Source organism: Perca fluviatilis, chromosome 4, assembly GCF_010015445.1.
Source record: "Perca fluviatilis chromosome 4, GENO_Pfluv_1.0, whole genome shotgun sequence".
Classification (NCBI taxonomy): domain Eukaryota; kingdom Metazoa; phylum Chordata; class Actinopteri; order Perciformes; family Percidae; genus Perca; species Perca fluviatilis.
In genome coordinates, this window is record NC_053115.1 from 44,094,929 (window position 1) to 44,111,492 (window position 16,564).

General features: G+C 41.9%; 1 protein-coding gene across 3 annotated transcripts in view; it reads left to right on the forward strand.

Annotated features, from left to right (window-relative positions):
* LOC120558025 (metabotropic glutamate receptor 7) overlaps positions 1-12,763 on the forward strand; it is a 212,058-nt gene extending 199,295 nt beyond the window's left edge. For 2 of the 3 annotated variants that reach the window (XM_039798845.1, XM_039798847.1), the window contains 2 exons: positions 1,770-2,016; positions 6,519-12,763. In XM_039798845.1, coding sequence (XP_039654779.1) covers positions 1,770-2,016; positions 6,519-6,568 — 297 coding nt within the window. In that variant the 3' untranslated portion in view covers positions 6,569-12,763. Of the gene's footprint in view, positions 1-1,769; positions 2,017-2,708; positions 2,732-6,518 lie in introns of all 3 variants that reach the window. The other variant, XM_039798846.1, reaches the window with a different exon arrangement.
* Positions 12,764-16,564: the final 3,801 nt, after the last annotated feature.

A 16,564-nucleotide genomic window follows, 5' to 3' on the forward strand; every position in this document is an offset into this window, starting at 1 on the left:
TCTCATATACATTAGACAGGTACCTATATAGTAATACTCTCATATACATTAGACAGGTCCCTATATAGTAATACTCTCATATACATTAGACAGGTACCTATATAGTAATACTCTCATATACATTAGACAGGTACCTATATAGTAATACTCTCATATACATTAGACAGGTCCCTATATAGTAATACTCTCATATACATTAGACAGGTACCTATATAGTAATACTCTCATATACATCAGACAGGTCCCTATATAGTAATACTCTCATATACATTAGACAGGTCCCTATATAGTAATACTCTCATATACATTAGACAGGTACCTATATAGTAATACTCTCATATACATTAGACAGGTCCCTATATAGTAATACTCTCATATACATCAGACAGGTACCTATATAGTAATACTCTCATATACATCAGACAGGTACCTATATAGTAATACTCTCATATACATTAGACAGGTCCCTATATAGTAATACTCTCATATACATTAGACAGGTCCCTATATAGTAATACTCTCATATACATTAGACAGGTACCTATATAGTAATACTCTCATATACATTAGACAGGTCCCTATATAGTAATACTCTCATATACATTAGACAGGTACCTATATAGTAATACTCTCATATACATTAGACAGGTCCCTATATAGTAATACTCTCATATACATTAGACAGGTACCTATATAGTAATACTCTCATATACATTAAACAGGTACCTATATAGTAATACTCTCATATACATTAGACAGGTACCTATATAGTAATACTCTCATATACATTAGGGTTAGTAATAAGTGTAGCACAGCCCTTGCACAATGAGATATTGCATGACTAACATATTGCACAAACCCAATAGCCTATGTATTGCATAAAAGACACAATGCACTGACATAATGCACAACACAAATAGCCTACGTATTACACAAATGACATATTGATGTCAACAGCCCATGTATTGTATCACTAACATATTGCATAACCCCAATAACCTACTTCTTGCACGATGACAAAGTGCACAACTCAGCCAGCCTACATGTTAGTGTTGATAAGCGTAAGCATGTGATCCTCTGTGCTGCTTTGTTTCCTGATTGTGTTGGGACGCCACGCGTCGGACTGTGACACATAAAGACAGCGTAGCTGAACTCTGTGAAAGCCACCGTGGGAAGCCCATTACAGCACGGCCCGAGCCTCTTTATGAATTCTTCCCAGGATGATATTGGGTTCAGAGGGCCACGGTTTCCAATGAATGTAGTATACACACAGAGCATAACAGATTCAGGGCACGCCCCGGCCGTCTGCGGCGGCTCTTGGCTCGCAAACCACACAGGACGATAATAAGAAACAATCTTTTATCCACTCATAAAAAATGTCTGTAACCAACCTCCGTCTGGGTTCATTACTGCCGTGTTTCCACAGTCAGACGGACACTTTAATCACACACACACAACTGGATAGGGTTAGTTATAATAAGTCTTTAATGCAGACAGAGTTTCTACAAACGTGTTCTAATAATGACATCTGTTGATCTGTATTTGGAGCTCTCATATTTTCTGCGTAAAACCCAAACTGGCAAAATGTAGAAACATCTTTTTACAGCTCAAACCCCACCGATTAAACTTCCCTCTGTTGGTTTTAATGGTTTCTGTATGTGTGTGTGTGTGTGTTGTAACCCCCCCCCAAATATCTGTCCACTCTACCAGCGTCACATCAACTTTGACACATGGCTCATACAACCCTGTTTATTCTTCTTCCCCTCCAGCTGTACATCCAGACGACCACGCTGACCATCTCCATGAACCTGAGTGCGTCCGTGGCTCTCGGGATGCTCTACATGCCCAAAGTCTACGTCATCATCTTCCACCCGGAGCTCAACGTGCAGAAGAGGAAGCGCTCCTTCAAGGCCGTGGTCACCGCCGCCACCATGTCGTCCCGACTCTCCCACAAGGCCAGCGAGCGGCCCAACGGCGAGGCCAAGACGGAGCTGTGTGAGAACGTCGACGCCAACAGTGAGTACACTACTTCAGTAGACATGAACTCCACAGTCACATACAGACATGTTTACTGTGGAGTTAGGTTAGAGAGAGAAACACTGGGCTCTACTTTAGCACGCTCCAACAATAATAAAATGAGTAGAAAACCCTGGATATTAACTCTACAGTCACACATAGACGCTGTTTACTGAGCCGCACATGGAGCTGTAATAAAGCATGTTATTATTTTTCTCATCCAACCATAACTTTAACTCACCTCCGCGGCTTTAATTTGGCAGTTTATAGGAAGAGATTTAACCCTGACTCAGCACTTCTTTGGGTCTGATTTCCTGGACTGAGACGCTGAAAACCCCTCTGACGTCTCAGAGAATAACCAACGTTACAACGTTAATAACCCTCGCCTTGGCTCTGTGATTTTACATTTTCTTTCTTAAAATGCCCTCGTAGATACGAGATTTCTGCCGGCCTGCGACGATATTTCATCCGGGATAAAAATCTTTTTGTGTCTCTATGAAGCTTCTCGTTGAGCTTCTTCTAACCATGAGTTTTATAAAATAAAAAGACTCGGGCTCCACAGGACGTCAGCCCTGTAGAAGGAGCTTTGACTCCAGCGTTCTCGGGAATAGAAAGGGATCAAACTGAGAGCACATGTCATGACGGCTCAGGGACGACTCAACAAATCTTTTATTTTATTTTTCTCCTGACAGGCTAATTTCATAATTTATCAGAGGTAAGAACAAATGAATCTTCTACTTCTGATTAACTGTCCTGACCTTGATCTTGATTCTTCTTCTGGAGGGAGAGGGAGGGAGGGAGAGAGAGAGAGGAGGGAGGGAGGGAGGGAGGGAGGGAGGGAGGGAGGGGAGAGAGAGAGGGAGAGAGGGGGGAGAGAGAGAGGAGGGAGGGAGGAGGGAGGGAGGGAGGAGGGAGGAGGGGAGAGAGGGAGAGAGAGAGGAGGGGGGAGAGAGAGAGAGAGAGAGAGGGAGGGAGACAGGGAGAGACAGAGAGAAACAGACACAGACAGACAGAGAGAGAGACAAAGACAGAGAGAAACAGAGACACAGAGAGAGAGAGAGACAGAGAGAGAGACAGAGAGAGAGACAGAGAGAGAGAGAGACGGATTCACAGATTCTGTCTCTGCTGCTGATAATTTGGGGCAGCGCTTTAACAGAAAGTTTAACCCCAAAGAATCTAAATTTTGACTGCAGCGCTCCTGCCTCATCAGGACATAAACTGTGCATGTTGCATGCTGGGAAATCCAGACTTCAACACTTGTGAGCGATATTGTAAAAGAGAATAAAAACAAGATTAATGGATTATTTGTCAACTGTTAAATTAATCTCCAACTATTCTCATAATCCATTAATCAGTTTGAGTCCTCTAACAGGTAAATGTGTGTGATGTCAGCATGGTACATGTGAATATGTTCTAGTTTCTTCTCTCTTCTGGGACAGGAAACTCAAGATCTTTGGGTTGTCAGCTCGCTTTGTTTGTTTGTTGGGAGGACAGTCTCTATTTATGTGTTTTTTAAATCCTCAGAAGTGTTTGTCGGCTCATTAATCTGCACCTTCATGTTTCTTGGTGTATTTGAATTCAGATCCGACATTGGGATTATCTTTGGTAAATCTCTTACCAAAGAGAGGGGGTCTACAAGAGATCAGAAACTGGCATCCTGTGTCTCTTCTCTGTATAGACTATAAGATCCGAAGCCTTGGCCGACAGACTGAGAGATGTGATGGAGATGGTAATCCATGAAGTCCTGCAGACAGGAACAGTCATGATTGGACCGTTGGGTCTGTCAGAAAAGCTCTAAAAAGACTTTTTGTAAACGTAGAAAATAAGTGTCAAAAAGCAGAAACACAGCAAAAAGCACAGCAGAAAACATTGAAAAAAGGCACAAAAACTTTGAAAAAAGCTCTGAGTTTGTTGTCAGAGTCCTGCAGAGGGTCCTGATTGGTCCTTCGGGCCTGTCAGAGTCCTGCAGAGGGTCCTGATTGGTCCTTCGGGCCTGTCAGAGTCCTGCAGAGGGTCCTGATTGGTCCTTCGGGCCTGTCAGCCTGATGGCATATTATGACACGGTCACCGAGGTTCAGTGACACGTTCAGGCCTTAATATGCATATTCTGCCATTTTCTCTTTTATCTCCCGGCCATGATTGATGACGGGCTTTTGGCTTGAAGTCATTTGTCGCTGAATGAACACTGAGGGCCAAATGGTCCATTAGTGGCGGGGGAGGGGGGGGGTACAGCTGCAGGGGGAGATTGGGAGGTAGACATAACTAAATGCTGCTCATTTAAAGGTTTTCTTTCAACCTCAACATTTTGTCACTTTTTAAAAAAAAATTGTGCTTTTTATAACGTTTTTGTCACTTTTTATGAAACCAAGAAGTATTTTACTAACTATGATAATTGTGTTGAAACTGCATGTGTAGAAATAAGCATTGACCTGGAAGAAGTATTTTTAAATCACATGCTAACTAGGGATGTCTCAATCACCTTCTTTTGGCCCCGATCGGAGTACTTTACATCTTCACTAATTTAGTTTTTTTTTCAACCTGGACCATATTTTTCCAATGCATTAGTGTTTAAGTGATTAATATGAACAGAAATCTTTGAATTTGGTCCAGTATTGTGGCCGGTTAGCTCAGTTGCACAGTGCTCAGTGCAGAGGTTTATTCCTCGATGCAGAAGGTCCAGGGTTCGAATCCGACCTGTGAAGGTTCTCCTGCATGTCTTCCCCCCCTCTCTGTCCCCTTTCATATCTCAACTTTCCTCTCTAATAAAGGCAGAAATGCCCCCCCCCCAAAAAAAAATTGGCCCAGTATTGAGCGAGAATGCTGCAACCGTCAGCAGTGAATTGGGCTGTAATGTAACCCACAAAAAGTACTGATTATTTACATGGACTCTGGTCCGAAAGGGATTCAGAGATGTAGATGTTACAGCGCCTCATATACCGAACACATCCCAGTACCGAAGCTTTGGCAGACATGAAGCTTGCAGAGCGAAGAATCGAAGCCAGAAATAGCTGCTAATATCTAACCTTTGCAAACGGAACAAAGGGCTGCGAGTGTGTAGGTTTTCTAATAAATAATAAGTACTTTTGAGTGAGAACGCTGTAGCTGTCAGCTGTGAACCGGGCTGCAATGTAATCCTACTGGACTAATGTTCAGCATCAGTTAGCATCCACTAAAAGTTCTCTTGTTGCCACTGACAGACTCAGATTATTATTCTAAGTGTCTGACAACATTATGGGATGGATCCCTACAGAGATAGACCTTTTAGTTAAAGAGTAAGATCCTTTTAGTTTAACATGAAACAGCCCCGAAATCACCATCACCAAACTCCACCAGACTCCATGTAAATAATCAGGACTTTTAGCGTGTATAGAGCTAGCATATCTCCACCAGACTCCATGTAAATAATCAGGACTTTTAGCGTGTATAGAGCCAGCATATCTCCACCAGACTCCATGTAAATAATCAGGACTTTTAGCATGTATAGAGCCAGCATATCTCCACCAGACTCCATGTAAATAATCAGGACTTTTAGTGTGTATAGAGCCAGCATATCTCCACCAGACTCCATGTAAATAATCAGGACTTTTAGCATGTATAGAGCCAGCATATTTCCACCAGACTCCATGTAAATAATCAGGACTTTTAGTGTGTATAGAGCCAGCATATTTCCACCAGACTCCATGTAAATAATCAGGACTTTTAGCGTGTATAGAGCCAGCATATCTCCACCAGACTCCATGTAAATAATCAGGACTTTTAGCGTGTATAGAGCCAGCATATTTCCACCAGACTCCATGTAAATAATCAGGACTTTTAGCGTGTATAGAGCCAGCATATCTCCACCAGACTCCATGTAAATAATCAGGACTTTTAGCGTGTATAGAGCCAGCATATTTCCACCAGACTCCATGTAAATAATCAGGACTTTTAGCGTGTATAGAGCCAGCATATCTCCACCAGACTCCATGTAAATAATCAGGACTTTTAGCGTGTAAGACCAGCAACTCCCCACTCCATGTAAATAATCAGGACTTTTAGTGTGTATAGAGCCAGCATATCTCCACCAGACTCCATGTAAATAATCAGGACTTTTAGCGTGTATAGAGCCAGCATATCTCCACATGTAAATGGATGAATTAAGGGTTTATATCAACCAAACCAGAGTGGTGATTGTTGGAACAGAGGAAAGATTAACCAGGATGGCTTTTGATAGTTTTATTTAGTTTCTGTCCACTTTAAATGAAGTGTGTTTTATGAAAATAAAAGTACTGTTTATTTAAATGGAGTCTTGTGGTTTATTACAGAATTATAAAAGAAGAGAAGATGAAGAGGCGGTGCTGTCCGTCATCCATCTTCACTCTTTGAGAGTTCATAATAATTCAAGCCTTCTTTCATTTCATCTTCTATCATTAACTCTCATTTCACCTCCATCACAACATTAACCTTCAGCTAAAGTACCACACAAGGACTAAGGCGCTTTTCTGTTTTTCTCTCCTGTTCAGGTCCAGCAGAAAAGAAGAAATTCGTGAGCTACAATGACCTCGTGATCTAACCGCGTCCAAGAGAGACTGACCAGAGAGAGAGAAAGGTCTCCTGCCCTGCTGGCTAAAAAGCAAAGAAAGAGAGGATGTTTTTCTGTTGTTGTTTAGTTGTTTGGTCTCATGTGCTCCATTGCCCACACAGACTTTCAGATGCTGAAGCAAAGCATTGTGGGACTGCCCTCTGGACAAAGCCTTACGGCACCAAACATTCACTAAGACAGACAAAGAGAAGCGAGGATGCAAAGAGGGCAAAGACAGGTTCAAAAAAATACGTGAAGAAAATAAAAAAGAAATCCCTTTTTGTCCATGAGGATAAACATGGCAGACATCTTGCAGCCTCACACGGGCCACCACTTTGTTTCTCTCTCTGCCGTTGATGTCAAACGAAGCCGCCGTCTCGGCCGGCCGTGACCTTTCTACGGAGCTCGCCTCCTGTTGTCTTTTGATGTACTTCCAAACTGCAAGTTTTCCAACCTTCCTGTCCTCCCTTGTGTGGTTCTTAATGGCTTCTATGTTACTTTGGTTGTTGGTTTTCTCTCTTTTCTTTTAAAGATGACAATGGTTATTACGTTGATGATGATGAATCTGTTTTGCTCTTTGCTGCTTGGATGCACATTTTTTTTTTTTTTATTAAAGCCATATTCTTCGCTTTGAGATTTTGAGGGCTTTCGCATGGTGCCGGCTGGGATCTGATTGTTGCCACTTAAAAATGTCCTTAAAGACCCTGAAAACATGTTTTCTCAACCGGCTTCTTACTGAGAAGGATTGGATCCTATTTTCAGAAACACTTCAGATCACAGTGTGATGGTGAAGTACATTTCTTTTTTTAAGTTTCAGAGTCGACTCCATTTCGATGGTACATTCTGAGTTTTAGTAAACATGGTGTGACATGAAAAAGGTTCATATTAAAGGGATAGTTCAGATCTTTTCAAGTGTAGTTATACAGTAAGTTAGTTAATTAGGTATGTTACAGGTATTTTACAGTAGTTCAGTTTACGACAGGGAACTGAAACTGTTCTCTCTGTCATTTTACCTCGTAGAACATGTGAGTTGCTGCTCTACCGCTGCCTCTATCGGCTAGTTTTTTTAGTTTCAGCTGTCCCTTTAATGGAATTTGTCTCTTGTGTTGTCTTACTTCTATCTGGGTGATGTACACAGGAAGGACTATAATGAATACATTGATACTGGATAGAGGCATAGAGTTCTGGAGCCTCTTTTTTTCTCTGATTTCGTGTGTCATATCTGTGTATTTAGATTTCAAAGAGTTATGACTCTGAGAAGGAGTGTGATTTTTGACGCAGATTGTAGCAATCGGGTGCTTAAGTATTTTAAAGGTGCAGGAAACTCAAAATCAGGCACGTGTGGCTTTGCAGGTGTTAATTACGCATGTTGTCTTGCCATGAGCTCTTGGGAATGTCAGTGTTGTTGTTTTTTACCTAAATGTCGTCCTCTTTGTTATCTGTTTCACACGCTGGTTTTAAGCCCACTTTGGCAAAGTTTCTTAAAGGGAAAAACGTGTGTGCAGCACCTCAAAGAAGCTTCCAGTAACTTAAAGCCCTTAATCTCCTCAATGATCTGCGTCTCTGCTACGAATGCTCACAAACGGTAGATGCTAGGTCGCACCTGACGCACGTGTTGACGCCAACACAAGTCAACAGACGGTACTGCAGCTTTTATATTTCTTGGTTGCCAATGTTGTTGATAGTTTCTATCCTATTTTGGATCACATTCCTGTTGGAACATGTTTATAGTTTAGAAGACTATATTGGCGATCTTTGATGGTAGAAAGTGCTGCTATACTCGGTAACAGTCATGCTACATGTATGCTAACGTTATCTTGGCTGCCGTTGTTGGTCATTTCTCCCCAATGTGGGATCACATAGCTTCTGCAACATGTTCGATTGTGTAGTTTTTGGTTCAGAGGACTTTATCAGTGATTTTTGGTGGTATAAATTACAGCCTGTACTCTGTTACGATCCATTGCTAACTACATGTAGCTATATACTAATGCCAGGGAAAGCTGTGATCTTGGTTGTCAATGTTGTTCATTTCTCCCCAATTTCTGATCACATACTGTAGCTTCTGGAACATGTCCTGTTGTGTAGCTTTTGGTTTAAAGCATTTATCGCTTATTATAAAGCGTTTTCTCCGGAGAAAAAGTGCTGCTATACTCCGTTGCAGTCAGTCTTCACACTGTAAGAAAAAACATCATTGAAAAAGGATAATGTCCTGGCAGAAAATGACCAGTAACTTTTCCATTAAGTTTACAGACATTTCTGTTAATACAAAAATCTAAATACAGAACATTCCTTCATATTAACACAGTATATTAGCCCATATTTCTACGGACTTGTCTGAGAGTGCACCTGTAACAGATTTAAAGTCTGTTAATTTTAAGTTATTTTAGATTTGGATTCCCAGCCACACCAGCACAGGGAAGGACAGAAGAAATATATATAAAAATAGTATTTTATTATTTTCTGTTTAAATTAACTGTGACAATGTCCTCTTCTAAAAACGGAGACAATGAATTAAAAAGTGTGGATTGTCCAATGTTCTGCCCCAGGGTTAAACAATACCAAAGTCCAGTCCAGCCTGGAGTCAGCTCCATGTTTCCCCTGGCTGCTTCTGCGAGGCTTCAAGTAGCCTACTCCAATCAAGAAATCCAATGCCAGGAATTCCGTGGGGGCCGCTTGTTAGTGGGGAAATAATAAAATCAATGGGCAGCCTGCTCATAGACCGGCAACTTTAAAATAGTGTCTGGTGTCTAGCATGACTAGGGTTGGGGACCGAAACCCGGTTCCACTATGGAATCGGTTCCTACGCAACCGGTAGGAATCGGACCGGATTTGAATCCAAATTTCGGTTCCTCATTTTGGTTCCACTTAATGACGCTCCGAAACGGAAGTAAGAAATATCACACTTTCTCTGTAGTCTACCGTGAGCTAGCTACCGTAAATGTAGGCTACGTTTAAAATGCCATATTTTCCCCTCCTGGCTCACCAAAATGGACATAAAAGCATATTAACGATTCACTGCACATGATCGCTAGTAAACATATTACATCTTTGATGTCGTTTTTCACTTTTTCAAGAATCGGATTAGGAATTGGAATTGTTTTAAAAGTACCGGTTCGGCATCGGAATCGTAAAAATCCAAACGACACCCAACCCTAAGCGTGACAACTTTGCTGACCTATACTTCATATGCGCTCATCAACAAATACTGCCATCACCACTGCTCCGCTGTCGGCCCCTGGATCTGGCTCCTCAACAGAAAACAGACTTCTACTAAAAACTAGAGCACGACCGATAAAGATTTTAAGGCCGATATCGATACAAATATTTGGTGATTTAAAAATCCGATATTCCAATATATCGGCCGATATATTTTTTAAAAAGAAATCCAGAAACGCATAACAAAACATTAGTTATTTGTAGTTATTTATGAGTTCTCACTAAATTAAATTGTGACAACAGAACAGAGGAACATCAAAATATTTTAAAGTTCTGATAAATAAAATTTAACTTAAGATATGAAAATTAAAGGGTTAAATCAGTGTGGAGGAAAAGGACCACTTCCCTTTAGTCTGAGTTTGTGAGCGTTGACACTGCAGAGTCTGGGAGTCAGCTCCACCAGGGCACAGGGGATCCAGTCAAGTCAAGTTTATTTCATCCATAGAAATGGAAATTACAGTGCTCATACCTGCCCATAAAAAGATAGAGCATAAATACAGTACAGAAATTATAAAAATGTACATTTAAAGTGCTTGTTGTGCTGTCTGATAGCCTGAGGTATAAAAGAGAGAGCATACCGCTTAGTTTGTGTCACAGGAGGCTTAGCCTACCGCTACGTTCCATAACCCTGCCAGTCAGATTACCATGAAGAGGGTGACCGGAGGGTGATTGAGATGTGAATCGGGTGCAAACTGACACCTGACAAACCACAATAACTAACTTCCTCTTGTTGTATGCAGCGGTCCTTCCCCTCGCACTGTATCTTTACCTCACCTATCTCCCCCCTCAGGGGGGAGGAGCCTCACAGTGTTATAGGGAAACAGAAATATTTGAAGCCATGTTTCAGAAGCTTTAACTTCTAACATTAGGAATGTGGAAAACAACCCAACGGCCAACAGAGAGCGGTTTTACTGCAGATCATGTGTAGGCCGCTTTATAGAGAAACGGAAAGAATTGAAGCCATGTCGCCTCAAAAGGGGCTTTTTCATGTCAGGGCTATCCAAAAAATGAGATGGCAAGCGAAACGTCAGAGATTTACCTTTCTGTTCAAAGCTTTCGTTGTTTGTGAGTCCAACAATCAGATTCCTCAGCGGGACGCCAACACAAAGCCCAAAAAAATAAAAACAGGCGTGTTTTAAAACACTGTTTCAGTTTGAAATGTTTGAAATGTTTGTGGTCATATTGAAAGCATCCCATCCCTACATGTGTGTTTGTTCTCCACACGCATATACACGATGACTTCTCCAGTATTTTGTAGGTGTATGATGATGATGATGATCCCTAACTGTGTTGTACTTAAAAAGAAACCTTCTTTGCACCAGGCTTTGCCGGATTTCACGGACTGCCGATCCAACAAAAAGGTGTTGATGTTGAGGTTGTCAATGCATGCCTGATATGTTTGATGTTGAATCCGAAAAAAAAGTTGAAGAATAATGAAATTCTCACGACACAGGCTACGGGTTTACACTGCTACGTTTTGGTTTTTAAAGGGGTGATTATATAGGGTATTTCCCACTGTTCCTTAAGGTCTCCTAATAGGGTATGTAACTTTATTTGGGCTGAAAATGCTCGGGTGCTGTTCTATGCGCCCTTATGCAACCCTGTTAAGTAGACCTAGAATGAAACGAGAGGTTTTCTCCCTTATATGGTATGCTCATGAATATTTAGATGAGCTGTGCACTGATTGGTTGGTTTACAACGAGCAAAGCACACACACTGTACACAGCCCCTCCCCTCTTTGCCCATGTCCCCCCCGCCACACACACACACACACACTATCTGATAGACTTCCAAAGACATGCCCAGACATGCCCGGCAGACATGCCAGGCCGTGATTAGCGGCTGCAGCGCCACCGGAGCAGGAAAGGCTGGAACAGCCAAGAGAAAATATCCCCAGCTGGCTTCAAACTTTATTTCTGCTCAGGCACATAAACTCATCAACTAATATTACTGTAGAAAGCACCAGAGATATAGTTTAGTTACAGTTTGGTCATCCTCCAGTGTGTCGCGCACACACACACACACACCATTGCGAAGTTTCGACACTTTCATTACAAATAGTGTTGTTGTAGCGTTACCCTTTGGAACATAAAAATGCTTCACTTCCAGACAAGGAATCACAACTCACCCTGTAGCTAGTTCAGTGTCTCAGTGCGGGGACATTTAGTGGAGAGTGGAGCCCACAGGCACGTCCACTGCACCGCTGTGTTAGATCCACAAGTCCCGCTCCATTGTCCGATATCTAGTCGTTCTCAACACTTTTCTCTGGGCCAGTATTCCGCATTTAGGACCGTGGTTCATTTTCAATATCCTTGAAAAACTTCCAAACTTTCTTCTTTCTAAAGTACACAGCGCAGCTCGCAGCTAAGCTTGTGTGTGAGATCTGCGTGACCTACATTCGTCAACTATTAGCTTCGTTGGGATTTGATCGTTTCCAGAGGCAGTTTCAAATAGTGAGATTTGCAGAGGAAAGTGGGGTCAATGGGATTTTTCAATTGAGGTTCTATGTATGTCTTATTTACCCACCAAACTGTCGTTATTCAACTATGACAAGGTAAAATCAGTTTTGCATTCTATCACCCCTTTAAGTGTTTGAGTTTGGTCCCAAAGTGATCTCTGTGCTCCAAGTATTTTTATCTCCAGTAGAAGAACTAATCTCTGTTTAAACTAACACGCCCAAACCTCATATCTCATCATCATTCTGGTATACTGGACATAAACAGGAGGCAGTGTGGAGGCTCCGCCCACTGCTGGTAGTTACCATGGTAACTTTAGTAGCTTTAGTCTCAGAGAACGAGACGTCGTGACCGATAAGACCCAATCAGGAGGAGACACGTTGGCGTCAGTGTCGGCGTCGCCAAAGGTCTCCGTTTGGAGCCGTTGAGACTGAAACACAACCCCGCAGATTCAGAACCAGAACGGGTCAGAAGGGTTTCCTAATGTCTCCGGTTTAGGGGCCCGCAACACAGGCAGGGGGAATGAGAGGGGGAACGCCAGAGCAGGGGGAATGAGAGGGAAAATGCCAGAGCAGGAGGAATGAAAGGGGGAAAACACCAGAGCAGGGGGAATGAGAGGGGAAAAACACCAGAGCAGGGGGAATGAGAGGGGGAAACGTAGCAGAAGATATTCCTTTTTAAACCAAAATGTAGCGGTGGAGATGTAGCCTAATCTTAACCATAGATGTTATTCTTTATGGCGTTTAATCACAACTCTTATTCACTGAGTCTCACACACAGATAGATTCGAAAAAAGCAAAAAAAAGTTGGAAGTTGGCTGGAAGAAAATGGCTGGAAAAATTGACCAAAGCGGCGAAAAAGCGACAAAAAATTTGAAAAGAAGCAACACATATTTTCGACTCTTAGAGTCCCACCAATGTCTGCAGTCACAAACAAACAGATTCTTTAAGAAAAGACGCCAGAGCGGAGACCTTCGGCAACAGCCGCCTCTGACGCCAGTTTAAACGGTTAAACTCAGACATTTCTGGGTGTCCAGATAGCTCCGTTGGTAGAGCGGGTGCCCAGGTTTACTCCTCGACTCAGCAGGCCCGGGTTCACCTCTGACCTGCGGCCCTTTGCTCATTCCTCCTCTCTCTCTCTCTACTTTCATTTCTACGAAATTTCTGCCATTTTAAATTACATTTTTGTCGCTTTTTGACATTTTAGTTTCTTCTTCGACATTTTAGTTACATTTTAAGACTTTTCTGCTGCTTCATTTTCGAAAAATTAGTTGTTTTTTTTCCAAAATGTCCAAGTTTTTGTTGTTTTCCCGATGTTTCTTTTTCCTTTGTTTTCATTGAATATTTCAGTCGCGACATCTGCTTCTGACACTAATCTGCGAAGGTTACCATGGCAACTACAAGCGAGCAAAAAGCAAAAAGATATTAGTTTTTAAAACCCCAAAACGTAGCCGTGTGAATGCAGCTGATTCCGCCCTTCTGCTCTGAACTCTGTAATGTTTTTTGATTTGACTTTCTTTATTCCACTGATTCTTTCTTTCTCACACAGCAGAATATGGCTTTGATTGTTCCTTATTTTCCTCGAAACTACGAGAAATGGAGAAAAAGATGAATAGGATATATATTTAAGAAAAAAAAAATACTTGTTTTAAAAAAAAAAACAGAAAAAAAGGAAGCATGTGTGTTTTCTACTGTTTGTACTCGGTATCTTCATGTTGCCCTTTGCTGCTTCTGTGCCAATGTTTGTGGGAGAGATTTACATTCGGCCACTCATGCAACTATTCTGTGGTGTTGTCCAAGAATGTATCAACATGAAATAAAAAAAAAACATTTGGTTATTTTTTTATATATATTTCCCTGAGGAAACGCAGTGTTGGTGCTGGTGTCTTACTCACTTGAACTGCCTTGAGAAATATTTATTTCACCTATTTCACCGTCCAGTGGAACAATGAAGCCGGTGTTTATCTTTGCCTGAAAAAAATGTGTCTCGTCTCCATTTTTCCTTCTCTTTGCTATGAGGTTTAACCCGGGTAGTGGCCTACGAAATGTACTTAAAATTTAAAAGTAAAGACAAATCCTCATATTTTAGAAACTGGAAATGAAAAAAAAGCATCCAAAGCATCGAAACAAGCGTTAAAAATCTTGAAAAGCATAAAAAAATAGGGTTCAAAAACTAATTCTGTGCATCGGCCCTGTGTGTGTGTGTCTCTGTGTGTGTGTGTGTCTGTGTGTGTGTGTGTGTGTGTGTCTCTGTGTGTGTGTGTGTGTGTGTGTGTGTGTGTGTGTGTGTGTGTGTGTGTGTGTGTGTGTGTGTGTGTGTGTGTGTGTGTGTGTGTGTGTGTGCGTGTGCGTGCGTGCTGTCAGAGTAATGTAGTGGAGTAAAAAGTCCAATATTTCTCTCTGAAATCTAGCGGAGTAGAAGTAGAAAGTGGCATGAAAAGAAAAGACTCAAGTAAAGTACAAGTACCTCAACATTTGGACTCAAGTACAGTACTGGAGTACATGTACTCAGTTATTCCACCACCACTAAACCAGGAAACAGGTGTTAAATAACTTGCTTCATTTTGTGGAGATAATGGGTACAAATATCTGAACTTCATGGGTGAATTTTCAGAAGATGAGCCACTCGATCTCAATTCCTGAGAAGCTTGTTTTTCATTGAATATAATCAATAAAACAAAAGCTACAGATGTAAATGCACTGCGCAGATTACTCTGCAGTGTTGGACGGCCTCACAACTCTTTATCTTCCACATTGAGATAAATTGCCGTTGTGTGAGTGGAATTAATCTGGAGAGAAGAGGCAGCTCTGTTTTATCTTTTCTCACTTTCACCCAGGAAACAGGTGTTCATGTCCTGAAGAAGTTAAGGATAAAACACAAGACTTTCACCCAGGAAACAGGTGTTCATGTCCTGAAGAAGTTAAGGAGAAAACACAAGACTTTCACCCAGGAAACAGGTGTTCATGTCCTGGAAGAAGTTAAGGAGAAAACACAAGACTTTCACCCAGGAAACAGGTGTTCATGTCCTGAAGAAGTTAAAGGGTAACTACTGTTTTTTTCAACCTGGACACTATTCTCCTGTGATTTTGTGTCTAAGTGACTGATGGGAACAACAATCTTTAACATTGGTCCAGTATTAAGAAGATCGCTGCAGTCGGCAGCGGCCAAACAGGCTACACTGTAAGTTAGGAGGACTGTGCAGCTTGTATTAACTTCAAAAAGTGCTTGTTTTGCCGCTGACAGTCGCTCGGCCGTGGCTTGGTAGCGTTGCATTTCCCCCACGACTCATGTCCTCGTTCTCCTTCTCCATAAACAACATGAAATCAAGGAGAGAGTTAACTTTTCCTGCCACAGATTTCACACCATGCTCAGAAAGAACAGGGGAGACACACACACACACACACACACACACACACACACACATACACAAGGGAAGTGAGATGCAGCCGTCCAGTCGACGCCACAAACAGAAACACAATGACTTTGGTGCACAAACTGTTGTTTCCTCCGGACAGGAAATAAATCCCAGATTATTCTGCAGATCTTCAGACTAGCAGGTGCATGTCAGGCTACGGCGTAGGATCGGTATCTCCACGTACCTACTTACGTAGCCTTGCCGTCGGTTTAACGCAGAAGCATAAATTGTCTGTCCCAGCGAGAAAAATTCGGACGAAATCATGCGAGTAGAGAGGAAAGGAGGAAATGTCACATGAATTCATCAGCTGTTTGGGCAGAGTTAACAACGACTTTCAGCTGCACTGCTTCTGGGAAGGCTGCTCTCTGTATCCCTGCTCGAGGATATGTCAAATAAGAGAACTAATTCGGTGTCCAGAGAGCGTCTCTCTGCAGCTGAACGTCTGTAGGGAATTATGTCTAAAATGAGGCCCTAAGGCCTGTCAAATCTGACTCCAATTTATTAATTCCCGTGCCTTCTTATATCAGACTTAAGTTTACCAGAACACAAGGATCAATCTGAGACAAAGAGTTCAGTTAAGCAAAGTTTACTGAAGACCTGCATCTCAGCTTACAAAACACAATTGTAGGTTCACAAGAATGACACGAAGTTTCCCTAACCGCAGACAAAGTAGACGGAGTTTAATGCAGCAGAGTCTATGTCAGATTATGAACCCTGTCTCATCAAATTCCTAATCTTTTAACATCTTCATTGAAGGCGTCTCCCTCCTATCTCCCTCCTCTCTCCCTCCTGTCTTCTGGGCAGTTCCTCCTTACACACACAAGATCCAAGCCCTCCTGTTCACACTCACATTCCTGGACTTATAAGGTACTCAAAGGCTAAGCTAACTTTCTGTGTGTC